At 40.2% G+C, this 23953-nt stretch overlaps 3 protein-coding genes across 3 annotated transcripts; all 3 read right to left on the reverse strand.

Moving 5' to 3' along the window:
• LOC124103753 (protocadherin beta-12-like) lies at nucleotides 1-8785 on the reverse strand. The gene has a single exon (XM_046460455.2). The coding sequence runs from the start codon at nucleotides 3339-3341 to the stop codon at nucleotides 945-947; it is 2397 nt and encodes a 798-aa protein (XP_046316411.1). The 5' UTR covers nucleotides 3342-8785; the 3' UTR covers nucleotides 1-944.
• A 1338-nt stretch (nucleotides 8786-10123) lies between these two features.
• On the reverse strand, nucleotides 10124-14143 carry LOC124103639 (protocadherin beta-10-like). Its single transcript, XM_046460348.2, has one exon. It carries the CDS (start codon nucleotides 13111-13113, stop codon nucleotides 10726-10728), a length of 2388 nt encoding a protein of 795 aa, XP_046316304.1. The 5' UTR covers nucleotides 13114-14143; the 3' UTR covers nucleotides 10124-10725.
• Nucleotides 14144-14270: 127 nt separating this feature from the next.
• On the reverse strand, nucleotides 14271-21464 carry Pcdhb16 (protocadherin beta 16). The gene has a single exon (XM_046460347.2). The coding sequence runs from the start codon at nucleotides 17705-17707 to the stop codon at nucleotides 15314-15316; it is 2394 nt and encodes a 797-aa protein (XP_046316303.1). The 5' UTR covers nucleotides 17708-21464; the 3' UTR covers nucleotides 14271-15313.
• Between the last annotated feature and the right edge of the window lie 2489 nt (nucleotides 21465-23953).

Raw genomic sequence — 23953 nt, forward strand, 5'->3', positions numbered from 1 at the left:
TTGTTTATAAAACATTTATTTGTAATATATCAATGTTGATGACACATGCAACCTAATTTTACTATTGGTGGGGAAGAAATTGAAAATAAGTACTCAGTATATGTACATTAAACTTAAGGAGAACACAGGGGGAAAAATACACATTAGCACAGAAACCCACTTTATACTCTTGTAAATTCTCAGGTTCCTGAATTCAACTGGGTTGAATCCTGGCTTTGTAACATTAGTGAGACATCTGGAAAATTATAGCTTCATATTTGAAGATTGTATGAGTGGCCACAATATCAATGTACCTTCACAATCCTTTTCCAGGATGAATAAGCCTTCTTCCTTCTTTTCCTCTTCCTCCTACTTATTTGATTTTGTTTCTCTTTAAAAATTCTGGTGAATCAAACCCAGGGCTTTACCACTGAGCTAGCTATACCCCTATCTCCATCTCTTCTGGCCTCTTATAACTAGATTTTTAGATTAAAATTTTCTATCATACTACATGATTTTTCAAAGTGTTTTTAATAGTAATAAAGATTTTAAAATGTTAACTAAAATGTTGTAATTTAAGAAACATGATATTTGTGACTAGTAACCATTATTAAACCACAAGAAAACTACAAAAAGAAGAGTCTAATGAAGAAATTTTTGAACTACTTCCAAAGTGACCTGATTCATTTTACCATAAACATAAGTGTGTGTGAAACTTTAACTGGAGAGAAGGATATGGGCAAAAAGTGACTTTTTTTTTTAATGTAAAGAGATTTAAAAATTAAGACCTCCTGGGTTAGAGAATAAATCCAATTATGACTACATAAACATTTGCATAAAAGCAAGAATGAAAAACACAATAAAAAAGAACATTACTACAATTTAAAGTGCATGCAAATTGAGGGAAATAAACATTCGCATGTGCCACAAAGTAAAATGCATATGAAATATCAAATCAATTATGATCACTGAATATTGAACCCAAAGCTACTGTTGAAAGGAGGAGTTTCCTCTGTTTCTTTCCCAGAACACTGGGGTGAAGGGTTGGGGATAATTGGCTTTAGAAATTTGAACTCATTTGTTCCAGTACTTCCCCTAAGACACACCTCATACTGGTAACTCTGGGACAGAGTGCCAGTGCCGCTGACATCTACCAGGTGGCCAGGAAAATGGCCCTCAGGCACCGAATACACACCCAGTGGCGCCGCCCTGTGCCTCCTGCACAGCCTCACCGCCACGAACACCAGCACAGAGAAGAGGAAGAGCGACGACACAGAGGCCAAGGCGATGACCAAGTAGACAGTGAGCGAATCCCCCTGCGAGCGCTCCGGCGCCACTTCCGGGAGCGGCAGGTAGGGCTGGGAGAAGCCATCCACCAGCAGCACGTGCAGCGTGACGCTGGCAGACAGCGGAGGCTCGCCATTGTCCTTGACCAGCACCACCAATCTGTGCCTGGCCGCGTCGCGCTCGCTCAGCAGCCTGGTGGTGCGCACCTCGCCATTGTGCGCCCACACGCCAAACAGCCCTGGCTCCGTGGCCTTGAGCAGCTGGTATGACAGCCAGGCGTTCTGGCCCGAGTCTCCATCCACTGCCACCACCTTGGTGACCAGGTAGCCCTGCTCTGCCGCCCTGGGTACCAGCTCGGTGCAGGGCGCAGAGGCGTTCTGCATTGGGTACAGCACGAAGGGCGAGTTGTCATTGTCGTCCAGCACCACCACGCGCACCAGCGCCTGGCTGCTGAGCAGGGGCGAACCTTGGTCTGTGGCGCCCACGTGGAACTCGAATGCCTGCAGGGCCTCGAAGTCCAGCGCCCTCAGCGCGAACAGCTGCCCATTGTCTGCGTTGATGGAGACTAGCGAGGTGAGGGGCAGGTGCGGGTCCTGGTTTGGCAGAAGCGAGTAGGTGATCTGGGCATTGGTGCCTGAGTCTCTGTCTGTGGCGCTGACACTGCCTATGTGCATGGCTGGCTGGTTGTTCTCGCGGACCAACAGGGTGTAGGACACTTGTGTGAAGGCAGGGGCGTTGTCATTGACGTCGGAGACGAGGATTATTATGCTGTGCTCGGTTTTCAGCCTGGGTGTCCCAAAATCAGTGACCGTGATGGTGATATTATACTGGGCTCTGCTTTCCCTGTCTAGGGTTTTCTCCGTTTCTAGGGTGTAGTAATTCTCAAATGAAGATTTCAGTAGGAATGGGAGGTCTTCTGGAATAGAACAAATCGTTCTTCCATTTTCTCCAGAGTCTCTATCTCGGATACTGAAAACCATGACCGCAGTCTCAGGAGAATTTTCTGGGATTGGACTGGTAATTGATGACACAGCAATTTCAGGAACATTGTCATTCACATCCATTACTTGTATTCTGACTGTAGACTTTCCAAAAAGTCCTCCCCCATCTGTGGCTTGAATGATTACTGAGTATGATTCAATTGTTTCAAAATCCAAAGATGCTGTTAAACTAATTTCTCCAGACTTTTGGTTAATTTTAAATGTCTTTTGAATATCTTCTGAGGCATGAGAAAAGGTATATGATATTTCCCCATTTATTCCAGAATCTAAATCCCAAGCTGTGACAGTGATAACCAGTGAACCAAGGATGCTATTCTCTGGAATCTTCACCTCATAAAATGGTTGCTGAAACTCAGGGCAGTTGTCATTAATGTCTACAACCACCACCCGAACTAAGGCAGTCCCAGACCTGGGTGGGGACCCACCATCCAGAGCAGTGAGAATCAAACTGAGTTCCTGCTGCTCTTCATAATCCAGCGCCTTGTCCAGAACCAACTCTGGGTACTTCCTGTTGTCTGGATTAACTCTCATTTTAATGTGGAAATGAGAGTTGGTGCTTATTGTGTAGCTTTGTACAGTATTCATTCCTACATCTAAATCATTTGCACTTTCTAGTAAGAACACAGCACCAACAGGACTATTCTCTGGGATTTCTAGGAGCATTTCTTTTTCCAAGAAGATTGGAGAGTGGTCATTTACATCTCTTACTTGAAGCTCAATCCGTAAAAACTGCAAAGGGTTTTTCATTAATACCTGAAAATGCAGCACACAGGGCTCAGTGGAGCCGCAGAGCTCCTCCCGGTCTAATATTTGGCTTAAAAGCAAATCCCCGGTATTTATGTCCAGTTGCAAAGACTGTTTGTTATCATTAGAGACAACCTGAGCTCCCCGGGAGGACAGCTCACCCACCTCTAGTCCTAGGTCTTTTGCCAAATTGCCTACAAAGCTTCCACTTTGCATTTCCTCTGCCACGGAAAAGCTCCCAGGCTCAGAGTGTGCCTGAGATACTCCCAACAAAACAAAGAGAAGTAGGACTTGCCTTGTCTGCAAAGTATCTTCTCCTCCATTCTCCATAGCTCTTTGCCAGAAGGCTTCCTGCAGAATTGATTCAGCTCCACTTTGCTGTTCTGGGAAACGTGTTTCTGGATTTGTCCACTTTGGAAGAATATTGTAATCCGGTTGAATGGCTTCTAGGTTGCCCCTTGTTGGCTTGTTCTGTCTTCCCTGTTCTCCCTGTGCACTGATTAAGCGTCCACAATGTCATCCAGTGGAATATATTTTTTTTCCCCGTGCGGATATTATCCTGCAGCGCCACCATGCGTCTCCACAGATTTTCACAGTTTGAAAGCTACCTAAATTAAATTCACATGAATGTCCCATGGAAAGAAATGTCTATTTGTTGTTTGATCACAAATATATTCTTTCACAATTGTTTTACATCATTTATAATTTCTGATTATGTTATCATTTGTTTTAAAATATTTACTAGGTATCCCACTCTTCACACAACCTAATGTGCTCAGTGTTTGGGAAAACAGAAATAGAAGATGTGATTCCTGATCCCCAAGAGTTTGTAATCTTTCTGGGAAGATTGTGAACCTGAAACAAGGAGGGTAATATAACTCACTGTCAAGCTGAACAAAATTCCATCACTATTTGGTCTGCCTAAGGTACTAAAGGAAAGAGACAGTATCCAATGGTAATTTAAGTCTTCTCAGGGAGTATGAAATTGGATTAACAATGAAATGGCATATATTTGTATAGTTGCTATAGTACAAGAGAATATTTCTGTAGATTTCTTTAATAGAATGAATTGTGAACTGGTAGAAAATTAAATAAGATGTTGGGATAGGACATATGATAAAACCCACAATTTAGTTATACTTTCTCATATCTTACAAAAAATTAATAGCTACACAAATGCAAACATGTTAGTTTCATTTAAAGCAGTCTTCTAAAACTGACTTCCTTTAGGTTCCCAAGATTCATTTCCACAACAACTATGGCTAACTACTTTCTTTTTCATCCCAGGCAGAGAAAGTGGGAGAGAGTCTCTTTTCCAAATAAAACAAAAACTTAACCTTTACTCTGATTAGATCAAGTATGTGTTTCTGCTACTGAAGAAGTCATTGTTTCAAGAGGTATTGACAACATTACAGATAGAGCTTTTAGTTCTGGAATTTGAAGACCTATGCTTGTACTTACTTTGTTTAACTCTGTCGGGAATCACCTCTAAACTTGAGGTAATTTTAGTCCTAGCCAAAGTGCATGGTTGCTACATAATGAAGGTGATAGTTTGGAATAGATGCTAGAAGTTCATTAATGGTATCAACTATAGGAAATCTCAAAATTATATTAAGAAGCCCTAAACACAATATAATTTTAAAAAATTAAATTCAAATTATGTTCTATAATATGTAAGCTTTATGCATGGTTGGAAAAATAGATCAATTTTTAGTAATAAAAAGTTTACAAATTAAAAAGTAGGTAGATTGATTATGCAGCTATCCTCCTTTCTTTAAAAATATCTACTGGGCTGGTATTGTGGCTCAGAGGTAGAACGCTTGCCTCCCATGGGCAAGGTCCAGCGTTTGATCCTCAGCACCACATACAAAAATGAACAACTGAAATAAAGGTATTATGTCCAACTAAAACTAAAAAATAAATATTTTAAAAAAACCTACTAAGATGACAAAAACTTAAAAATCAACTTAAAGAGGCTAAAAATACACAAGTGAACATACATTTTTTAGGACAGAAATCAGAAGAGCAGAGTAACTCACAAGTTCCAAGAAATGGCTGATTTTCCTGCATTGAAAAGACAAAAATAGTGAGATTGTCCCACACAATCCCATGTAAAGATTTAGCAGAATCAGTGCATAAGAAGACTGAAATTACTTAGCAGCTACAAAAGTTATTAAAGTACATATATAGAAATGTTGAATTCTCTGTTCCTCTCACCATCCTACAGAGACAGGAAAGTATCTCAGGGCTAGTTTATTCTATGGAGAAATTAAATGAGACTTTTTCTAGTCTTGGAGATATAGGCAGGATTAAAAGCAAGTGTAAGGAAAAAGTAAGAAAACTTTTCATTTTGAATGGTGATACTTATATTACCCCCCCCAGGCAATGCTCTGAGGTTGTAGGACATAAGGTATATAAATAACTCACACTCCCACACGGTGGATATTCTAGAATTCTAACTCAAGAATATGAAAAGCCCAAATACTTAAACATACTGATATTTGTGGTCTTCTAGGGTAACAGCCCTGTCCTTGTATGGTTATATTAGATTGATGCTCTGCCATCAACAGGATTTATTCACTCACAAAGTGTTGATTGCTGGCATTTTAAAATAGCATCCTTCTTAAATATAAGAGGATAGCTAAGTAACACAAGACATTTGTGAAATAGAAAGGCCCAAACCACTACCACCTCTACAAAAAAGGGAATGAGAAAACCCATGTAACAGAACATAAGAAAGTGGGTGTGATGGTGCACACCTGTAATCCCAGTGACTCAGAAGGCTGAGACAGGAGGATCACAGGTCAAGGCCAGCCTTAGTAAGTTAAGGAGCCCCTTAGCAATTTAGTGAGATCCTGCCACAAATTTTTTAAAAAGAGCTAAGGATATACTCAGTGGTAAAGCACTCTGGCTTAAACCCTTCCCCCAAAAAAAGTTAAAGAGAGAGAGAGATGATAATGCCTTTGAAAATGTCCAATTAGTTGGGCTGGGGACGTAGCTAAGTGCTAGCATTCCCAAAGCCCTGGGTTCCATCCCCAGAACCTAATGAAAAAAATAATAAAAAGAGATTGTCTGACTAATATCCACAAAGAATTAAAATCTAATAAAACTAATATTTTTTTTTAGAATTTAGAACTTACTTCGTGCTACCCATTGGTCTAAGTGCTTCATACATTTCCCCATTTAATCTTTGTGCTGTTTTTCAAGGTTTTTTGGTACATTTTGTTTTGTTTTTGCAATAAACTTAATAGCAATGGTATAAAGTATACATTCTTATTGTAAGATAAATAATAGATTCAGACTTAAGTGTCCTTACCAGCTCAAGTTCTTGTGTTGCCTGATACATTCTCATTATTAAATGGACACATAATAACAATACTGCATAATGTATGTTTTGAATAATACATCTTAGGGATTAAATTAATTATAGAACGGAGAAGCAATTACATTTATAAAAAAATGCAATCCAGGTGCGGTGGTGCTGTTAGAGTCTGTAAACAAGTCAAAAATAACACCTGGCATTTTGCCAGGGGAATGTTAGAGTTCGTAAACAAGTCTGGATGGTGCCTGGCAAAACGCCTGAGGGAGTGGTTTGAGAAGTAACAAAAACAAGCCATTAAGTGTGGAGATTCCTTATTGGTTGACTGATGTATCTAGTTTATGCTAATTAGATAAGCTCTGTGGAATGTATAAATACTGCTCCTGTCCTGCAATAAACGGCTCCTACTCCTGCTGTATCAACGTTCACAAGTTGTTCGTCACCCCCCGGTTATTTTGCTGCAGCCGGACTGCGGCAGATGGTGGCCCGTACGGGGAGCCCCGGGACACTCGGGGGTAAGTGACGAAAAAAAGCTGCCCATCCATAGATAGGACGGGAGCAAATCTGCTCGTCCCTAGGCAGATAGGGCGAGAGGAAAAATGGTCATTTCAAGAAAATGGAGAAGATTGATACAGTATGTTTGTGTCTTGTTTTGTCTCAGTGTATTGTATTGTCTTTGTGACGAAAATATGGAAGGGGTGAGAAGTAAATTACTAAGGGAAGAAGGCACCCCAGTGGAACCAAGAATAGTTAGGGCATGTGTTGATAAGAGCCCAGGAACTCTAGTCAGAAAGAAAAAGAAAGTTCAGAAGAAGAAGGATTATCAGGAAAAAAGTTGCAGCAAAAGGCTATTACTAAATACTTTTCGTTACCGGAGGGTGCGTGAAGCGGAGAGGCAGCTGCCGAGTGTGCAAGCCGGTCACAGCGCAGCAAGGATTTTCCAAGAGGCGGCGGCGACTGGCCCTTCCCCGCCTCCTGGTGGGGGAGCTGGCTCTTCCACTGCCGCGAGCCCAAATCTAGACCTGACCTGGAGGCACAGTCTCGCAGGTTCTTGCTCCCTGTGCCCAGTAGCAGTTTGAGACCGGGACTCTCCCCAGGGCCATCTGGGGCTACCCGGGACGCTACAGCCTCAGAAGACACTACTGGTGTCCCTGATGTTTGGTCATTTTCAATGCCAATAACTAAGCTACAATGGTTCTCCCACACCTGGAAGCTGATGAGTAGTGAGCACTATTAATGCTTATTTCAAATGCAAAAAATCTTGAGATAATGTACTAAATTGTTCAGAAGGTTGTTTTCTTAGCACCTGCTGGAATACTACAGGATTTTCTTTAACATCATTGCCGGAGTTCCTGCCTTCATCCCAGTGCAGGTGAAAACGAGGGTGGAAGAATTTCCAGTGTTGCTGAAAACCGGACGAGACTTCGGATCAAGCTAGCTGCCTGCAGAACTTACCTGGACTGTGATTTAAGCTAGCTGCCTGCAGAATTTACCTGGACTGTGATTTACCTGGACTGTGAGTTAATCTATTGAGACACTGCTTTACCTGGACTGAGACAACAAACTGTAATCTATAACAAATTGTAACTCGGTATCTTTGCTAACAGTGTCATTGCTGGTATAATTTTTCCAAGGGCTTCTTGCATGGAGCCATCAATTGGCTTGGTATTGTGGCATTTTGTATCCTCCCTTTCTGTTTGTAGCAGGTTATTTATGGTGTTTCTGTAAAAACCACTATGGTCGTTATTTAAATTAAACAAAAGGGGGAAATGTTAGAGTCTGTAAACAAGTCAAAAATAACACCTGGCATTTTGCCAGGGGAATGTTAGAGTTCGTAAACAAGTCTGGATGGTGCCTGGCAAAACGCCTGAGGGAGTGGTTTGAGAAGTAACAAAAACAAGCCATTAAGTGTGGAGATTCCTTATTGGTTGACTGATGTATCTAGTTTATGCTAATTAGATAAGCTCTGTGGAATGTATAAATACTGCTCCTGTCCTGCAATAAACGGCTCCTACTCCTGCTGTATCAACGTTCACAAGTTGTTCGTCACCCCCCGGTTATTTTGCTGCAGCCGGACTGCGGCAGGTGCAAGCCAGTAATCCCAGTGGCTCTGAAGGCTGAGGCAGGAGGATCACGAGTTCAAAGCCAGCTTCAACAAAAGTGAGGCACTAAGCAACTCAGTGAGACCCTGTCTCTAAATAAAATACAAAGTAGGGCTGGGGATGTGGCTCAGGGGTCAAGTGCACCTGAGTTCAATCTCTGATACAAAACAAACAAACAACAACAACAAAAACTCTCAGAACCAGAAAGAACTCTTAAAAATATTTGTCAGATGAAAAGAAAAACTTAAAAAGATTAAATCATTCAATTAAAATGTAGAACCAGAGACAATAAGAGAGAAAATAAGAAAGGAGCTTATAGGGCCTTATTGAATCAACAAGGAAGTCTGATAATTCAATGACATTCAGTGAGAATGTAGATAACTCAGGAGAGAAATTGTATTTAAACTTAACAAAAAATTTCTCAGAACTGAAACCAAATGTCTAAATGTTAATAGAGTACACGCATGTGACCATATTAATAAATATGTACTAAGTTATTTTCAGAATATGAGGGTAAAGTTTTCCTCATACTATCAGAAAGAAAGAAAAAAGAAAGAGGGAGGGGGAGGGAGGGAGGGAGGGGGAAGGAGGGAGGGGGTCACATAAAAAGAGAAATCAGAATGGAATCAGTCTTTGGAACAATTCCATGCAGTCAATAGAAGGAACGCTTTTGAAATCTGAGGGGAAATTATTTTCAGTCTAGAATTTTATACCCAGTGAAACTATCAATCAACTGGAAAAAAAATGACTTCACAATGCAAGGTCTTAAATAATTATTTAAACTCTCCTGCATCTGTTTTGATGAGGGTATTGAGAGATATATGTTAGCCAAAAGAGAATAAACTAAGAAAGAAAAATATACCTGATTTTATAACAGGGGACCAACACAGGAAAACATTAAAGGGGAAAAATACCTAGGGTGATAGCTTATATAGCAAATAATGTAAAGGAAGCAGAAATATAGATGAAATACCTCCAGGAAATAAATGTAATTGGTAGGTATCTGATATATTTGAATATTTTAAGGAGAAAAATAGCTTTTCAAGTAAAGGATAGTGTAAAATATTCATTGCAGTTAATAGAAAATGATGCAAGTGCAAGTGCTCTAGGAAGAATATTTTTCAAGAAAGGAAATACAATCATACAACACTAACAATATGGACTTTAACTGATAGTTTAGCCTTTAAAAATATGTGAAAATTCTATTACAAGAATAGGGGAAAGGGAATGTGCAGTGTTTGTCTATATTGTTGGGAAGTAAAAAAGTTAAATCCTTTATTTATTCTAGAAAGAAATAATTAAAATTTAAACAATATTAAGACAGCCTAAACCTACTATTTAGAACATTGAAATAAATTTTAGAAGAAGCCACTGTGTAAAAGGTGTCTGGAGATATAAAAAATTACTTTTTGTTGTAACCTTTCATTCATCATGATTTTAAACCTGAAAATAATATGAACTTACAAAATAAACTGAAAAGTTAATATCTTTCTGACATTCTACCAAATACACACAAGTTTTCAAAATGTTTTAAAATTTGTATTCATTTTCATTCAGGTTATTACATTTTATTTGAATTATAACACATGATGTTCTAAATATCAGCAAAAGTGAATGTAAGAAAATATTGGTTAAGTTAGAACAGTAAATGTAAAGGAAATAAAATAATAAACAATTATGGGAGTCCCATATCAATCACAAAAAGATGTTTAATTTTGCAATGAACACAGAAAAAGTATTTTTTTCACATGCTGTGATTTAGAAGTTGGTATGATTTTTAAGATGAATAAATAGAACATTAGAATAAGATTGGAAGTGCAGATATGACTTCTTACATGAAGGAAATACAACAGAAGGGTAGTTTAGTATTATGAGGCATGCAGGCTCTAAAATATACCAGGTGAGGGAATTGGGTGTAGCTCAGAAATACAGTGCTTAGCATTCTGAAGTGCTAAGTTCAATCACCAACATTAAACAATAAACAAACAGGAGAAAACCCCAAACCTCAGTTTTATAGAAAGAAAAATGACAATATAAATATGTGTGCAATTGTAAAGGATTAAAACTTTAAAGGTATTATTCACAAATGGGTATGAATTAAAATTAAACTGTTAATGCAAAAGAGATTAAACAACATTGTAAAATGGTAGATGTATAGTACTTGATAGTTGAAAATCAATTGTTATATTGCATTATAACTGATAGAAAACTAAACTTATTAGGGATTATAATATTTCAAAAATACATCACAATATAAACAAAAGTGTTGCTGAAAACTAAATTTACAGCTGTTTCAAAAGATAGGATTTTCTACCCTATTCCGCTCAGGACCATTGGTGTGAATGTTAGGGTAAATTGGTTTCAAAAACTTGAATTCGCTTGTTCCAGAAGAACCTCCCGTCAGACACACCTTATACTGGTAACTCTGGGACAGAGTGCCAGTGCCGCTGACATCCACCAGGTGGCCAGGAAAGTGGCCCTCAGGCACAGAACACACACCTAGCGATGCCGCCCTGCGCCTCCTGCACAGTCGCACAACCACGAACACCAGCACAGAGAAGAGGAAGAGCGATGACACAGAGGCCAAGGCGATGACCAAGTAGACAGTGAGGGAGTCCCCCTGCACGCGCTCGGGCGCCACTTCCGGGAGCGGCAGGTAGGGCTGGGAGAAGCCATCCACCAGCAGCACGTGCAGCGTGACGCTGGCAGACAGCGGAGGCTCGCCATTGTCCTTGACCAGCACCACCAGTCTGTGCCTGGCCGCGTCGCGCTCGCTCAGCAGCCTGGTGGTGCGCACCTCGCCATTGTGCGCCCACACGCCAAACAGCCCTGGCTCCGTGGCCTTGAGCAGCTGGTATGACAGCCAGGCGTTCTGGCCCGAGTCTCCATCCACTGCCACCACCTTGGTGACCAGGTAGCCCTGCTCTGCCGCCCTGGGTACCAGCTCGGTGTAGGGCGCAGAGGCGTTCTGCATTGGGTACAGCACAAAAGGCGAGTTGTCATTGTCGTCCAGCACCACCACTCGCACCAGCGCCTGGCTGCTGAGCGGGGGCGAACCTTGGTCTGTGACGCCCACGTGGAACTGGAACGCCTGCAGGGCCTCGAAGTCCAGCGCCCTCAGCGCGAACAGCTGCCCATTGTCTGCGTTGATGGAGACCAGCGAGGTGAGGGGCAGGTGCGGGTCCTGGGTTGGCAGAAGCGAGTAGGTGATCTGGGCGTTGATGCCTGAGTCTCTGTCTGTGGCGCTTACAGTGCCTATTTGCAGGGCGGGTTGGTTATTCTCGCGGACCAACAGCGTGTATGACGTTTGTGTGAAGGCAGGGGCGTTGTCGTTGACGTCGGAGACGAGGACAGTTATGTTGTGCTCGGTTTTCAGCCTGGGTGTCCCCAAGTCTGTGACCGTGATGGTGATGTTGTACTCGGCTCTGCTCTCTCTGTCTAGTGTTTCTTCTGTCATTAGGATGTAAAAATTTTCCACAGAGGGTTTCAGACGGAAAGGCAAATTATCCTGTATGTAGCAAACGGTCTTTCCATTTTCTCCAGAATCTCTGTCTTTAGCCCTAAAAACTGCCAGTACTGTTTCAGGAGAGTTCTCATCGATGTAGTTGGAAAGTGATGATATGATCAATTCAGGAGGATTGTCATTGGTGTCTAATACCTGGACCAAAACCATACATCTTGCAGAAAGGCCCCCACCATCAATTGCCTGTATGTTTATTTTGTGAGACTTTACTAGTTCATAGTCAAGCAATGCTTTGAGAATGATTTCCCCAGAAAAAGGATTGATTTGAAAGATTGTTTGAATATCTTCATCAGCATCAAAAAATGAATAGGTTACTTCTGCATTGACTCCTGAATCTGCATCTTCTGCAGAGACTTTAACCACAAGAGACCCTAAGGGGCTATTTTCTGGAGCCTGGGTCTCATAAATCAGCTGAGAAAATTTGGGAGCATTGTCATTGACATCCAGGACAAGTATGCGTATAGTGGTGGTTCCTGACCTGGGTGGAGATCCACCATCCAGTGCTGTGAGTGTTAAATTGAGCTCTGGCTGCTTTTCCCAGTCAAGAGCTTTGTCTAGCACTAGCTCTGGATATATTGTTCCCTCATCACTGTCACTAATTGTAATATGAAAAAAAGAATTGGGTTCAATTGTATAGTTTTGGATACCATTAAGTCCTCTATCTGAATCTTGTGCTCTTTCTAAACGAAATGTTGCCCCTTCTGCTGTATTTTCTAGTATTTTTAAGACCATCTCTTTCTCTCGAAATACTGGGGAGTGATCATTTATATCTCTGATTTTCAACTCAGCCTGGTAAATCTGAAAGGGGTTATCCATTAAAATTTGGAAATACAGCATACAGGGCTCTATGGAGCCACACAGTTTCTCCCTGTCCAGTTTTTCATTTGTGAGCACATTTCCAGTATGAGAATCCAGAAGCAAGTGTTGTTTATTATCATCAGAAACCACCCTCGTTCTCCGTGTAGCAAGTTCCTCCACCCCTATTCCCAGCTCCTTTGCCAGATTGAGGACAAAGGATCCTCTTTCAGTTTCCTCTGTCACAGAATAATGTCGAAACCCATTAGCTGCCAAGGATACTCCCCCAAACAGAAAGAGAAATAAGACTTGCCTTTGTCTTGGGAAGCACAACCTTCTAGTCTCCATAGCTTCTCCTTTCATCAATTCCAGTAATAAGCAGAACTCCCAGCCTAAACAGCAGTTGGAAGCCTCAGACTTACACTTTGTACTAACAGGGAGCTAAGATTTCTTTTGTCTTTTTCTTCCCAGCCCATCTGTCTGGATCTTCCTTTTTTGTTAGTGACCTCAGTAGCAACCTCAGTTCAAAATTTCTGTCTCTTTAGCCTGCAGCGCCACCGCGTGGCTTCCAAAACACTCAAAATTTTAACATTTTTCCTGTGTATTATTTAGAAATTATTTCATTTAGTGGCTTTTTTCAAATTTTCAATTTTTAAAAAATAATATTTGTATAGAGATGCATTCACATTGTTTATTCATTGTTCCATGGGAAAGTTAAAAAAATTGGGAAACAAAAAGTTCCTGCTGTAGCAGTAATTTTGTTCACTTCACTGATAGGTTTTGCTCCTGTACTAGGTCTTTCAATTGTGACACAACACTTATGCAACCAAATGGAATATTTTGGGTTACTCATGGAACCATCAAAATAGTAATTTTATTTTTCCAGTGACATTGGGCACAGGAACACCAAAAACTGGCAAAGAAGCCCATTTCATATGTTTTTCAAAAAACTCCTTCAAAAATCTCATTACAATGCCTAAACAGAATCACCACTCTGTAATTAGAGCCAAGCATTTAGGCTGTTCCTTTTCCGTGTTCCCATAAAGACTTTTATGCATATAACTATGATGACCCTGTAAATAGTATTGCTTCTCATTTTAGGCCACTCTGTCCTTTCTTCAATATGTGAGCTACTTGAGGACAGAAACTACATCTTAGTAATCTATGGTTGGCAAATAAGCCACTCACTAATTCTGGTAATAAAGCATGCATATAGATAAACTGTAGTGAATAGGACCTGAAACAATATTCAGTACCTTTCAAAACCTAACCCCTACAATTTGAAAATTGTCTTCTTTCATTCACTTACACATGCTTTTCAATTTCTAATACCTTTTGTCTTTGTTTTTCTTATATAAAATTTAAAATACCTTGAAGAATTAAAGAATGGCCTAACCTTTATTTTAAGGTTCCTCTTAATTGAAATCCAGTAAGACTTTATGTGCATTAAATAAAGGGAGGTAAAGATCACAACTAACACATATCATAACATTATGGAAAGTAAAAATAACATTATACCATTTGCTTCACAGTAATTTTATTCAAAGGCCTAATGTCTAGAAAGATAGTCTTCTACATGTTATGATTTTCCTACAAAAAGCAAGTGATATAAATTAAGTCTAGTAAGTCTAGGGAGATATATAAGGAAAAGGCTAGATATCACCAAGAAACAAAAGCAAACAACAAAAACCCACTACTCTGCTGAATATAAAAGACACGTTATGAGAACCTCTAATTGATAGTTTCTATTGTTTTTTCAACTGAGTGGAAATGGATTGCTAGCCAATAAAACTTAACAGAGATCCCTGATTTTTTTTCACACACAATTAAAAGCAACAAATTATGAAATATTTCTATATGATGCTGTAGAATGCCCAAAGTTTGCCTTTATGGCTTCAAACGTAAGAGCATTTACACACTCAATATTTTACAATGACTTTTCTTTTTATGTTCAGGTTAGGCTGGTTAGATATTTATCATACCACTTGTAACAGAAATATTATTATTAAATACAGATACATCAACAGGGAAAACAGAATTTTAAAAAGTAACATAGTTTAAGAAAGATGTAATAATTAAAATCAAGGATTACAAATCAACAAGAAGACCAATTTAGAAAGGAAAATAGAAATATCAAATAGTATATATGATATCCCATGCAGCAGAAGTCTAGAAAAGGGAGAACCAACATGAAATATATGTTGATAATAAAATCAATAAAACACATGGGGTGAAAAAAATTTTTAAAATGCTGTCAGCTTTGAAGATAAAGCCAACTCATTAATAGTCTATGAGGAAAAAAGTCTATGAGAAACAATCGAGTAAACATAAAGAAAAAACTGTAGTAAACTGATAATGAATTAAACTGAAAAATAAATAGTACTGAAAAAATTGATGATAATGGACATAAACAATTTAACCAAAAAGACAATATTAAACAGTTTATGACAAGATATGTTGGCATATGCTTGTAATCTCGGCTACTTTAGAGGCCTAAGCAGGGTGATTCACCAGCACTGGGAGTGGGTGAGTAAGTGTCTTTCCCTTATTGAATGGATTTCTATCAATAATTAAATCCAAAAGTATTGTGGAAGAAAGAATTTTCCTCTATTTCTTTCTCAGGGCACTGGGGCGGGAGGATGGGGATAATTGGCTTCAAGAACTTAAACTCCCTGGTCGCAGAACCTCCCTTCAGACACACCTCTTGTTGGTAACTCTGGGACAGAGTGCCAGTGCTGGCGACATCCACCAGGTGGCCCGGAACGTGGCCCTCAGGCACAGAACACACACCTAGCGATGCCGCCCTGCTCCTCCTGCACAGCCTCACCGCCAGGAACACCAGCACAGAGAACAGGAAGAGCGATGACACAGAGGCCAAAGCAATGACCAAATAGACAGTGAGCGAGTCCCCCTGGGCGCGCTCAGGCGCCACTTCCGGGAGCGGCAGGTAGGGCTGGGAGAAGCCATCCACCAGCAGCACGTGCAGCGTGACGCTGGCAGACAGCGGAGGCTCGCCATTGTCCTTGACCAGCACCACCAGCCTGTGCCTGGCCGCGTCGCGCTCGCTCAGCAGCCTGGCGGTGCGCACCTCGCCATTGTGCGCCCACACGCCAAACAGCCCTGGCTCCGTGGCCTTGAGCAGCTGGTATGACAGCCAGGCGTTCTGGCCCGAGTCTCCATCCACTGCCACCACCTTGGTGACCAGGTAGCCCTGCTCTGCTGCCCTGGGCACCAGCTCCGTGCAGGGCGCAGAGGCGTTCTGCATTGGGTACAGCACGAAGGGTGGGTTGTCATTGTCGTCCAGCACCACCACTCGCACCAGCGCCTGGCTGCTGAGCGCAGGCGAGCCTTGGTCTGTGGCGCCCACGTGGAACTCGAATGCCTGCAGGGCCTCGAAGTCCAGCGCCCTCAGCGCGAACAGCTGCCCATTGTCTGCGTTGATGGAGACCAGCGAGGCGAGGGGCAGGTTTGGGTCCTGGTTTGGCAGCAGTGAGTAGGTGATCTGGGCATTGGTGCCTGAGTCTTTGTCTGTAGCGCTGACACTGCCTATGTGCAGGGCGGGCTGGTTGTTCTCGTGCACTAACAGCGTGTAGGAGGTTTCTCTGAAGGCAGGGGCGTTGTCGTTGATGTCTGATACCTGCACTGTTATGTTAAGCTGTGTTTTCAATCTGGGTGTCCCCATATCTGTAATCGTGATGGTCACGTTATATTCCTCTCTTTCTTCTCTGTCTAGTGCTCTCTTTGTTTTCAAGGTGTAAAAGTTCTTGCCTGAAGGTTTTAGAAGAAAGGGCATGTCTTCCTGAATGGAGGAAATCGTCTTTCCGTTGTTCCCAGAGTCAGGATCTGAAACTCTGAAAACAGCAACCACCATCTCCGGGGAGTTCTCCGGGATGGGACTGGTGAGTGCATTCATGGTCACTGCGGGGTGGTTATCATTTACATCCACCACCTGTAGGAGAAGAGTGCATTTCCCCCAAAGACCTCCTCCGTCTGTAGCCTTGATGTCCACTTCATAAAACGGGACTGTTTCAAAATCTACTTGTTTTCTAAGTCGAATTTCTCCTGTCATAGGATTTAGCTCCAAAGTTTTGCTAACATCTTCTGAAGCCTGAAAGAGCATATATATTATTTTCCCATAGACGCCACCGTCTAAATCAGTGGCGGAGACAGTGACTACCAGAGAACCTACCGGGCTGTTCTCAGGAATTTGCACCTTGTAGATTGGCTGCTGAAACTCAGGGGCATTATCGTTGATGTCCACCACTTCAATGAGGACCTGTGTGGTTCCAGACAGCGGAGGAGAGCCGCCATCCAGAGCTGTCAGGGTTAATCTTAGTTCAGGCTCTTCCTCTCGATCCAGCTCTTTTTCCAAAACCAGTTGAGGATATTTCTTGCCGTTGCTGCGTTCATAGGTAAGAACGCGGAAATGGGAGTTGGGGCTGATTTGATAGTTCTGAACATTATTGCTTCCAACGTCCAAGTCCAGAGCATTATTCAGAGGGAACACATTTCCTAGGGGGCTGTTTTCCAGTATTTTAAGAAGTATTTCTCTTTCTGGGAACACAGGAGAATGATCATTTATGTCTTTCACCTTCAGTTCAGCCTGAAATATCTCTAAGGGTTTTTCCATTAACACTTGGAAATTTAGTATACAAGGCTCAGTGGGCCCACATAGCTCCTCTCTATCTAATTTCTCATTTATGAGCAAATCCCCAGTTTGAACCTTGAGCTGCAAATACTCTTTGTTTCCTTGGGAAATGATCTGGGCCCCTCGGGTGGACATCTCTGCCAACTCCAGCCCTAGGTCTTTCACTAGATTTGCCACTAAGGAACCTTTCTCCATTTCTTCCACTACCACATATGGTCCCAACTCGGCGCCTGCCCCAGACAAGCTCAGCAAAACAAAGAAAAGTAAGACTTGCCTTTGTCTCTGATTTGGCAGCCATTCAATCTCCATTGCTATTTCCTGGAAATTCTTGTTCACAGGAGATTCACGTGTACCCAGGGTCTTGTTAGCGCTGTCCAGCAGTCCAGAATGCCAGAATTAAGCGGTAAACAGAGTTTTTAAAGATATCGCACTCGCCTTTGCTCTGGCGGAGAAAGCTTTTCTTTTGCTTCTAGGCGGCAAGAAACTGGCTGGCAAACTGGAATTGCGGAAGCCAGTGTTCACGTTTTCCATTTTCTTGACCTGTAGCGCCACCATGCGTTCACTTAGTCTTACATTTTTTTTTTTTTTCTGATGGAACTGGAGACCAAATTTTCCAAAATGAAGGAATAGGCTATGTGATATTAAACACTTGAGTTTTATTTTCAAGTGGCTTTTGTATGTACAGAGAGAACACTGGTGTTTCATGGAAAGGAGTACAAAGAGCACACTATTACTGATATTGACTATGCTGTTGTTAATGATTAAATGTTGCTATTTACATCTAAACTAAGAAGAACATACGTGTAGGAGCAAAGTGTTTCCAAAGTAACAACACATATTTTTCAGGGTACTTATTATAGTATTACAAATGAATGGACAATGCAAAAATTACAATCAGCGGGGTTCTAAAGAGTGTAGTTAACCTTTTTTGATGTGGTGCAATCCCCAGGGCTTCTTGCCTGGTAGGCAAGACCTTTACCACAAAGACACATCCAAGCCCCTAACCAATGCTTTATTAAAGAATAAGTAACTTCTTTCCAACACCTAAGCCTCAAAACTGAATTTTTACAATTTTCAAATTAATGGAAAATTATTTTCTAAATAGGCAAACCTCATGGTTGGCCCTGCCACACTTTGGAATTCTATTTTTTTTTAAATTTTAACAAGAACAATTTCTATCTTATTCTTTTAAAAAACATCTTTGAGATGTAACTCAAATACCCCAAATTCACCAACTTAAAGCATATGATTCAGTGGCTCTTAATGTATTCACATTGTTGTACTTCCATAATCATTCAATTTTAGAATATTCCCATTACCTTAAGAAGAAACATTATCCTTTATCTATAATCCCACTATTGTCCCATTTCTCCTAGCTTCAACCCCAAGCATTTATTAATCTACTTTTTTATAGAGTTCCCTGTTTTAAACTTTTAAATGAAGGAAATGATATAATATGCAGACTTTTATGACTGGTTTCATTCACACAGAATAATGCTTTCAAGGTTTCATTCAAGTTTTAGCATGTAGCAACACTTCTTTTATAACTGAATAATACCGTGTTGTTCAGATAGATCAGATTTTGATGATCTATTCATCCACTGAGGGACATTTGAGTTGTCCCCTTTGGGCTATTTTGACAAAGCTATTGTGAACATTCGTATACCAGTTTTTGGGTGGACCTGTAATTTTATTTTGCTAATAGTGAAATTGCTGGATCATATGCTATTTATATACTTAATTGTTTCAGGACCTACCACACTTTTCCCCTAAATGGCTGAATCATTCTATATCCTCAGCAGTGTATCAGGATACCAATATTCCCACATCCTCCCAATGCTTGTTATTATCTGAGTTTTTGTATGTAGCTACCTCAGTGTTTATGAAATGGTGTCTCACTGTAATTTTGATTTATATGTCCCTAATTACTAATGATATTGAGCATCTTTTCATTTATTAGCCATTGGTTATCTTCCTTAGAAAAAATGTCTATTCAGATCCTTGCCTGTTTTGTGAATTCAGCTATTTGTTTTATAATTGAATTACAAGTGTCCTTTATAATTCTAGGTATAAGACCCTTATCAAATTTAGATTCTTTTGTTTGTGTTTCCCATTTCTGTAATTTGAATTGAATTGCAATTCATGGTGGGATGGAGGTATACCCAGTGGCAGAGTTGGCCAGCATGCATGAGACCTGGATTTGAGCCCCACAACTATAAAAACAGTTCATGATCTTTATCAATTTAGTGCTCTTGTGCATGAATTTAAGAACCTTGTTAATTATCTTGTTTTGAGTTCAAGCATCAAATCAGTGAGGCCTAACTTTCTGCTATAAAGACTTTCATGTGTCCTCCTTTGACCACAGGTGGTGGTACTGTTAAAATGGAGAATTTTCTTCCAAGTGACCAACCTGTGGTAGACAGAATAATAGCTACTCAAAGATGTCCCCAAATATGTAAATATGTTACCTTACATGGCAGAAAAATTATTTGCAAATCTGTTTAAATTCAAGATCTTGTGAAGAGAAGATCATCCTGTATTATTTAGATAAGAAGGATCTTCCCTGGCTACAGTCAGAGGGAGATGTATCCAGTAAAGAATGGCTAGAGTAGCAATGTTGCTGGCTTTGAAGATGGATGAAGGGGTCATGAGACAAGTAATAAAGGTAGTATCTAGAATATGGAAAAGACAAAAGAAATGGGTTCTCTCTAGAGCCACTGGCATACAATGCATCCTTATTGACTCAGTATTTTAGTTCAGTAAGATCCATATCAGACTTCTTGTCTACAAACTGTAAGATTATACAGTTTTGCCGCAGTCCGGCTGCAGCAAAATAACCAGGGGGTGACGAACAACTTGTGTACGTTGATACAGCAGGAGTGGAAGCCATTTATTGTAGGACAACAGAGGTATTTATACATTTTGCACAGCTTATCTTAATTAGCATAAACTAGATAACATCAGTCAACCAATAAGGAATCTCCACACTTAATGGCTCGCTGGTGTTACTTCACAAACCACTCCCTCTGGCATTTTGCCAGGCGCCATCCAGACTTGTTTACAGACTCTAACATTTGCCAGGCGCCATCCTGACTTGTTTACAGACTCTAACACAGTTTAATTGTTTTAAGTAACTAACTTTGTGATTTTTTTCCCCAGCAACAATAGAAAACTAATGTATTAACACAAATATGGATTTACATGCACCCAGTGGTTGAATCAACAAAAAGTTATCATTTCTGTAAGAATAGTATTATCATAACAAATGCTGAAGAGTGTCTCTTTCATCACTGGTGGATCATTCTTTCTGAACAGTCATTTATGACCCATATATAGTTTTTTCCTCCAGCATAATTTAAAGAGGAATTGCCAAAGACATTGTTAATCTTAACAGAAAATAACTGGAGCCCATCATATTTTTCCTACTGAATTTCCAGATCTCTAAGTTATTTATTTATTTTATTTTTTAAAGAGAGAGAGAGAGAGAGAGAGAGAATTTTAATATATTATTTTTTAATTTTCGGCGGACACATCTTTGTTTGTATGTGGTGCTGAGGATCGACCCCGGGCTGCATGCATGCCAGGCGAGAGCGCTACCACTTGAGCCACATCCCTAGCCCCTCTCTAAGTTATTTAGTGATGAAAACACCTCCATAATATTGCTTGTAGTTTTCTAAAATTAGGTTTTGATTATAATTAGTACTGTAATAGCAACTGCTTTCAAACATATTTCAAACATTTGCCAAGATGAATATAGTGTATTTAATTTTTATAAGGGACTTATGAAAATATAATAAAGAAAGTTTCAACTTCCCAAACAAAATAAAAATAAATATATTACATCTGATAAAAGAAGACTGAAGAAAAAAGCATAAGAAATTCAAGAAATGAAACCAGAGGGTAACTACTCTTTTTCAATGCACTCATTTCTTTTTTTTTTTTTTTAATTTTTTATTGTGGGTTGTTCAAAACATTACAAATTTCTTGACATATCATATTCCACACTTTGATTCAAGTGGGTTATGAACTCCCACCTTCACCCCATACACAGATTGCAGAATCACATCAGTTACACATCCATTGATTTACATATTGCCATACTAGTGTCTGTTGTGCTCCGCTGCCTTTCCCATCCTCCCCCCTCCCCCCTCCCCACCTCTCCCCTCCCCTCCCCTCCTCTCTCTCTACCCCCTCCACTGTATAACCCTGAGGGTCTCCTTCCATTACCATGCAATTTCCCTTCTCTCTCCCTTTCCCTCCCACCTCTCATCCCTGTTAAATGTTAATCTTCTTCTCCTGCTCTTCGTCCCTACTCTGATCTTAGTTACTCTCCTTATATCAAAGAAGACATTTGGCATTTGTTTTTTAGGGATTGGCTAGCTTCACTTAGCATAATCTGCTCTAATGCCATCCATTTCCCTGCAAATTATATGATTTTGTCATTTTTTAATGCAGAGTAATACTCCATTGTGTATAAATGCCACATTTTTTTTATCCATTCGCCTATTGAAGGGCATCTAGGTTGGTTCCACAGTCTTGCTATTGTGAACTGTGCTGCTATGAACATCGATGTAGCAGTGTCCCTGTAGCATGCTCTTTTTAGGTCTTTAGGGAATAGACCAAGAAGGGGAATAGCTGGGTCAAATGGTGGCTCCATTCCCAGCTTTCCAAGAAATCTCCATACTGCTTTCCAAATTGGCTGCACCAATCTGCAGTCCCACCATCAATGTACAAGTGTACCCTTTTCCGAACATCCTCACCAGCACTTGTTGTTGTTTGACTTCCTAATGGCTGCCAATCTTACTGGAGTGAGATGGTATCTTAGGGTGGTTTTGATTTGCATTTCTCTGACAGCTAGAGATGTTGAGCATTTTTTCATGTACTTGTTGATTGACTGTATGTCCTCCTCTGAGAAGTGTCTGTTCAGGTCCTTGGCCCATTTGTTGATTGGGTTGTTTGTTCTCTTATTGTCTAATTTTTTGAGTTCTTTGTATACTCTGGATATTAGGGCTCTATCTGAAGTGTGAGGAGTAAAGATTTGTTCCCAGGGTGTAGGCTCCCTATTTACCTCTCTTATTGTTTCTTTTGCTGAGAAAAAACTTTTTAGTTTGAGTAAGTCCCATTTGTTGATTCTAGTTATTAACTTTTGTGCTATGGGTGTCCTATTGAGGAATTTGGAGCCCGACCCCACCGACTGTAGATCGTAGCCAACTTTTTCTTCTATCAGATGGCGCGTCTCTGATTTGATATCAAGCTCCTTGATCCATTTTGAGTTAACTTTTGTGCATGGCGAGAGAAAGGGATTCAGTTTCATTTTGTTGCATATGGATTTCCAGTTTTCCCAGCACCATTTGTTGAAGATGCTATCCTTCCTCCATTGCATGCTTTTAGCCCCTTTATCAAATATAAGATAGTTGTAGTTTTGTGGATTGGTTTCTGTGTCCTCTATTCTGTACCATTGGTCCACCCGCCTGTTTTGGTACCAGTACCATGCTGTTTTTGTTACTATTGCTCTGTAGTATAGTTTGAAATCTGGTATCGCTATACCACCTGATTCACACTTCCTGCTTAGCATTGTTTTTGCTATTCTGGGTCTTTTATTTTTCCATATGAATTTCATGATTGCTTTCTCTATTTCTACAAGAAATGCCGTTGGGATTTTGATTGGCATTGCATTAAACCTATAGAGAACTTTTGGTAATATCGCCATTTTGATGATGTTAGTTCTGCCTATCCATGAACAGGGTATATTTTTCCATCTTCTAAGATCTTCTTCTATTTCTCTCTTTAGGGTTCTGTAGTTTTCATTGTATAAGTCTTTCACCTCTTTTGTTAGGTTGATTCCCAAGTATTTTATTTTTTTTGAAGATATTTTGAATGGAGTGGTTGTCCTCATTTCCATTTCAGAGGATTTGTCGCTGATATACAGGAATGCCTTTGATTTATGCGTGTTGATTTTATATCCTGCCACTTTGCTGAATTCATTTATTAGCTCTAATAGTTTCTTTGTAGAGCCTTTTGGGTCTGCTAGGTATAGAATCATATCATCTGCAAATAGTGATAATTTAAGTTCTTCTTTTCCTATTTTTATGCCTTTAATTTCTTTCGTCTGTCTAATTGCTCTGGCCAGTGTTTCAAGAACTATGTTGAACAGAAGTGGAGAGAGAGGGCATCCCTGTCTTGTTCCAGATTTTAGAGGGAATGCCTTCAGTTTTTCTCCATTCAGAATGATGCTAGCCTGAGGCTTAGCATAGATTGCTTTTACAATATTGAGGTATGTTCCTGTTATCCCTAGTTTTTCTAGAGTTTTGAACATAAAGGGATGCTGTACTTTGTCGAATGCTTTTTCCGCATCTATCGAGATGATCATATGGTTCTTATTTTTAAGTCTATTGATGTGTTGAATAACATTTATTGATTTCCGTATATTGAACCAGCCTTGCATCCCAGGGATGAATCCTACTTGATCATGGTGTACAATTTTTTTGATATGTTTTTGTATCCGATTCGCCAGAATTTTATTGAGGATTTTTGCATCTAGGTTCATTAGAGATA

This window comes from Marmota monax, unplaced genomic scaffold (assembly GCF_021218885.2).
Source record: "Marmota monax isolate L192 unplaced genomic scaffold, Marmota_monax_Labrador192_F-V1.1 WCK01_AAM20220418_F8-fsc00006, whole genome shotgun sequence".
NCBI lineage: Eukaryota > Metazoa > Chordata > Mammalia > Rodentia > Sciuridae > Marmota > Marmota monax.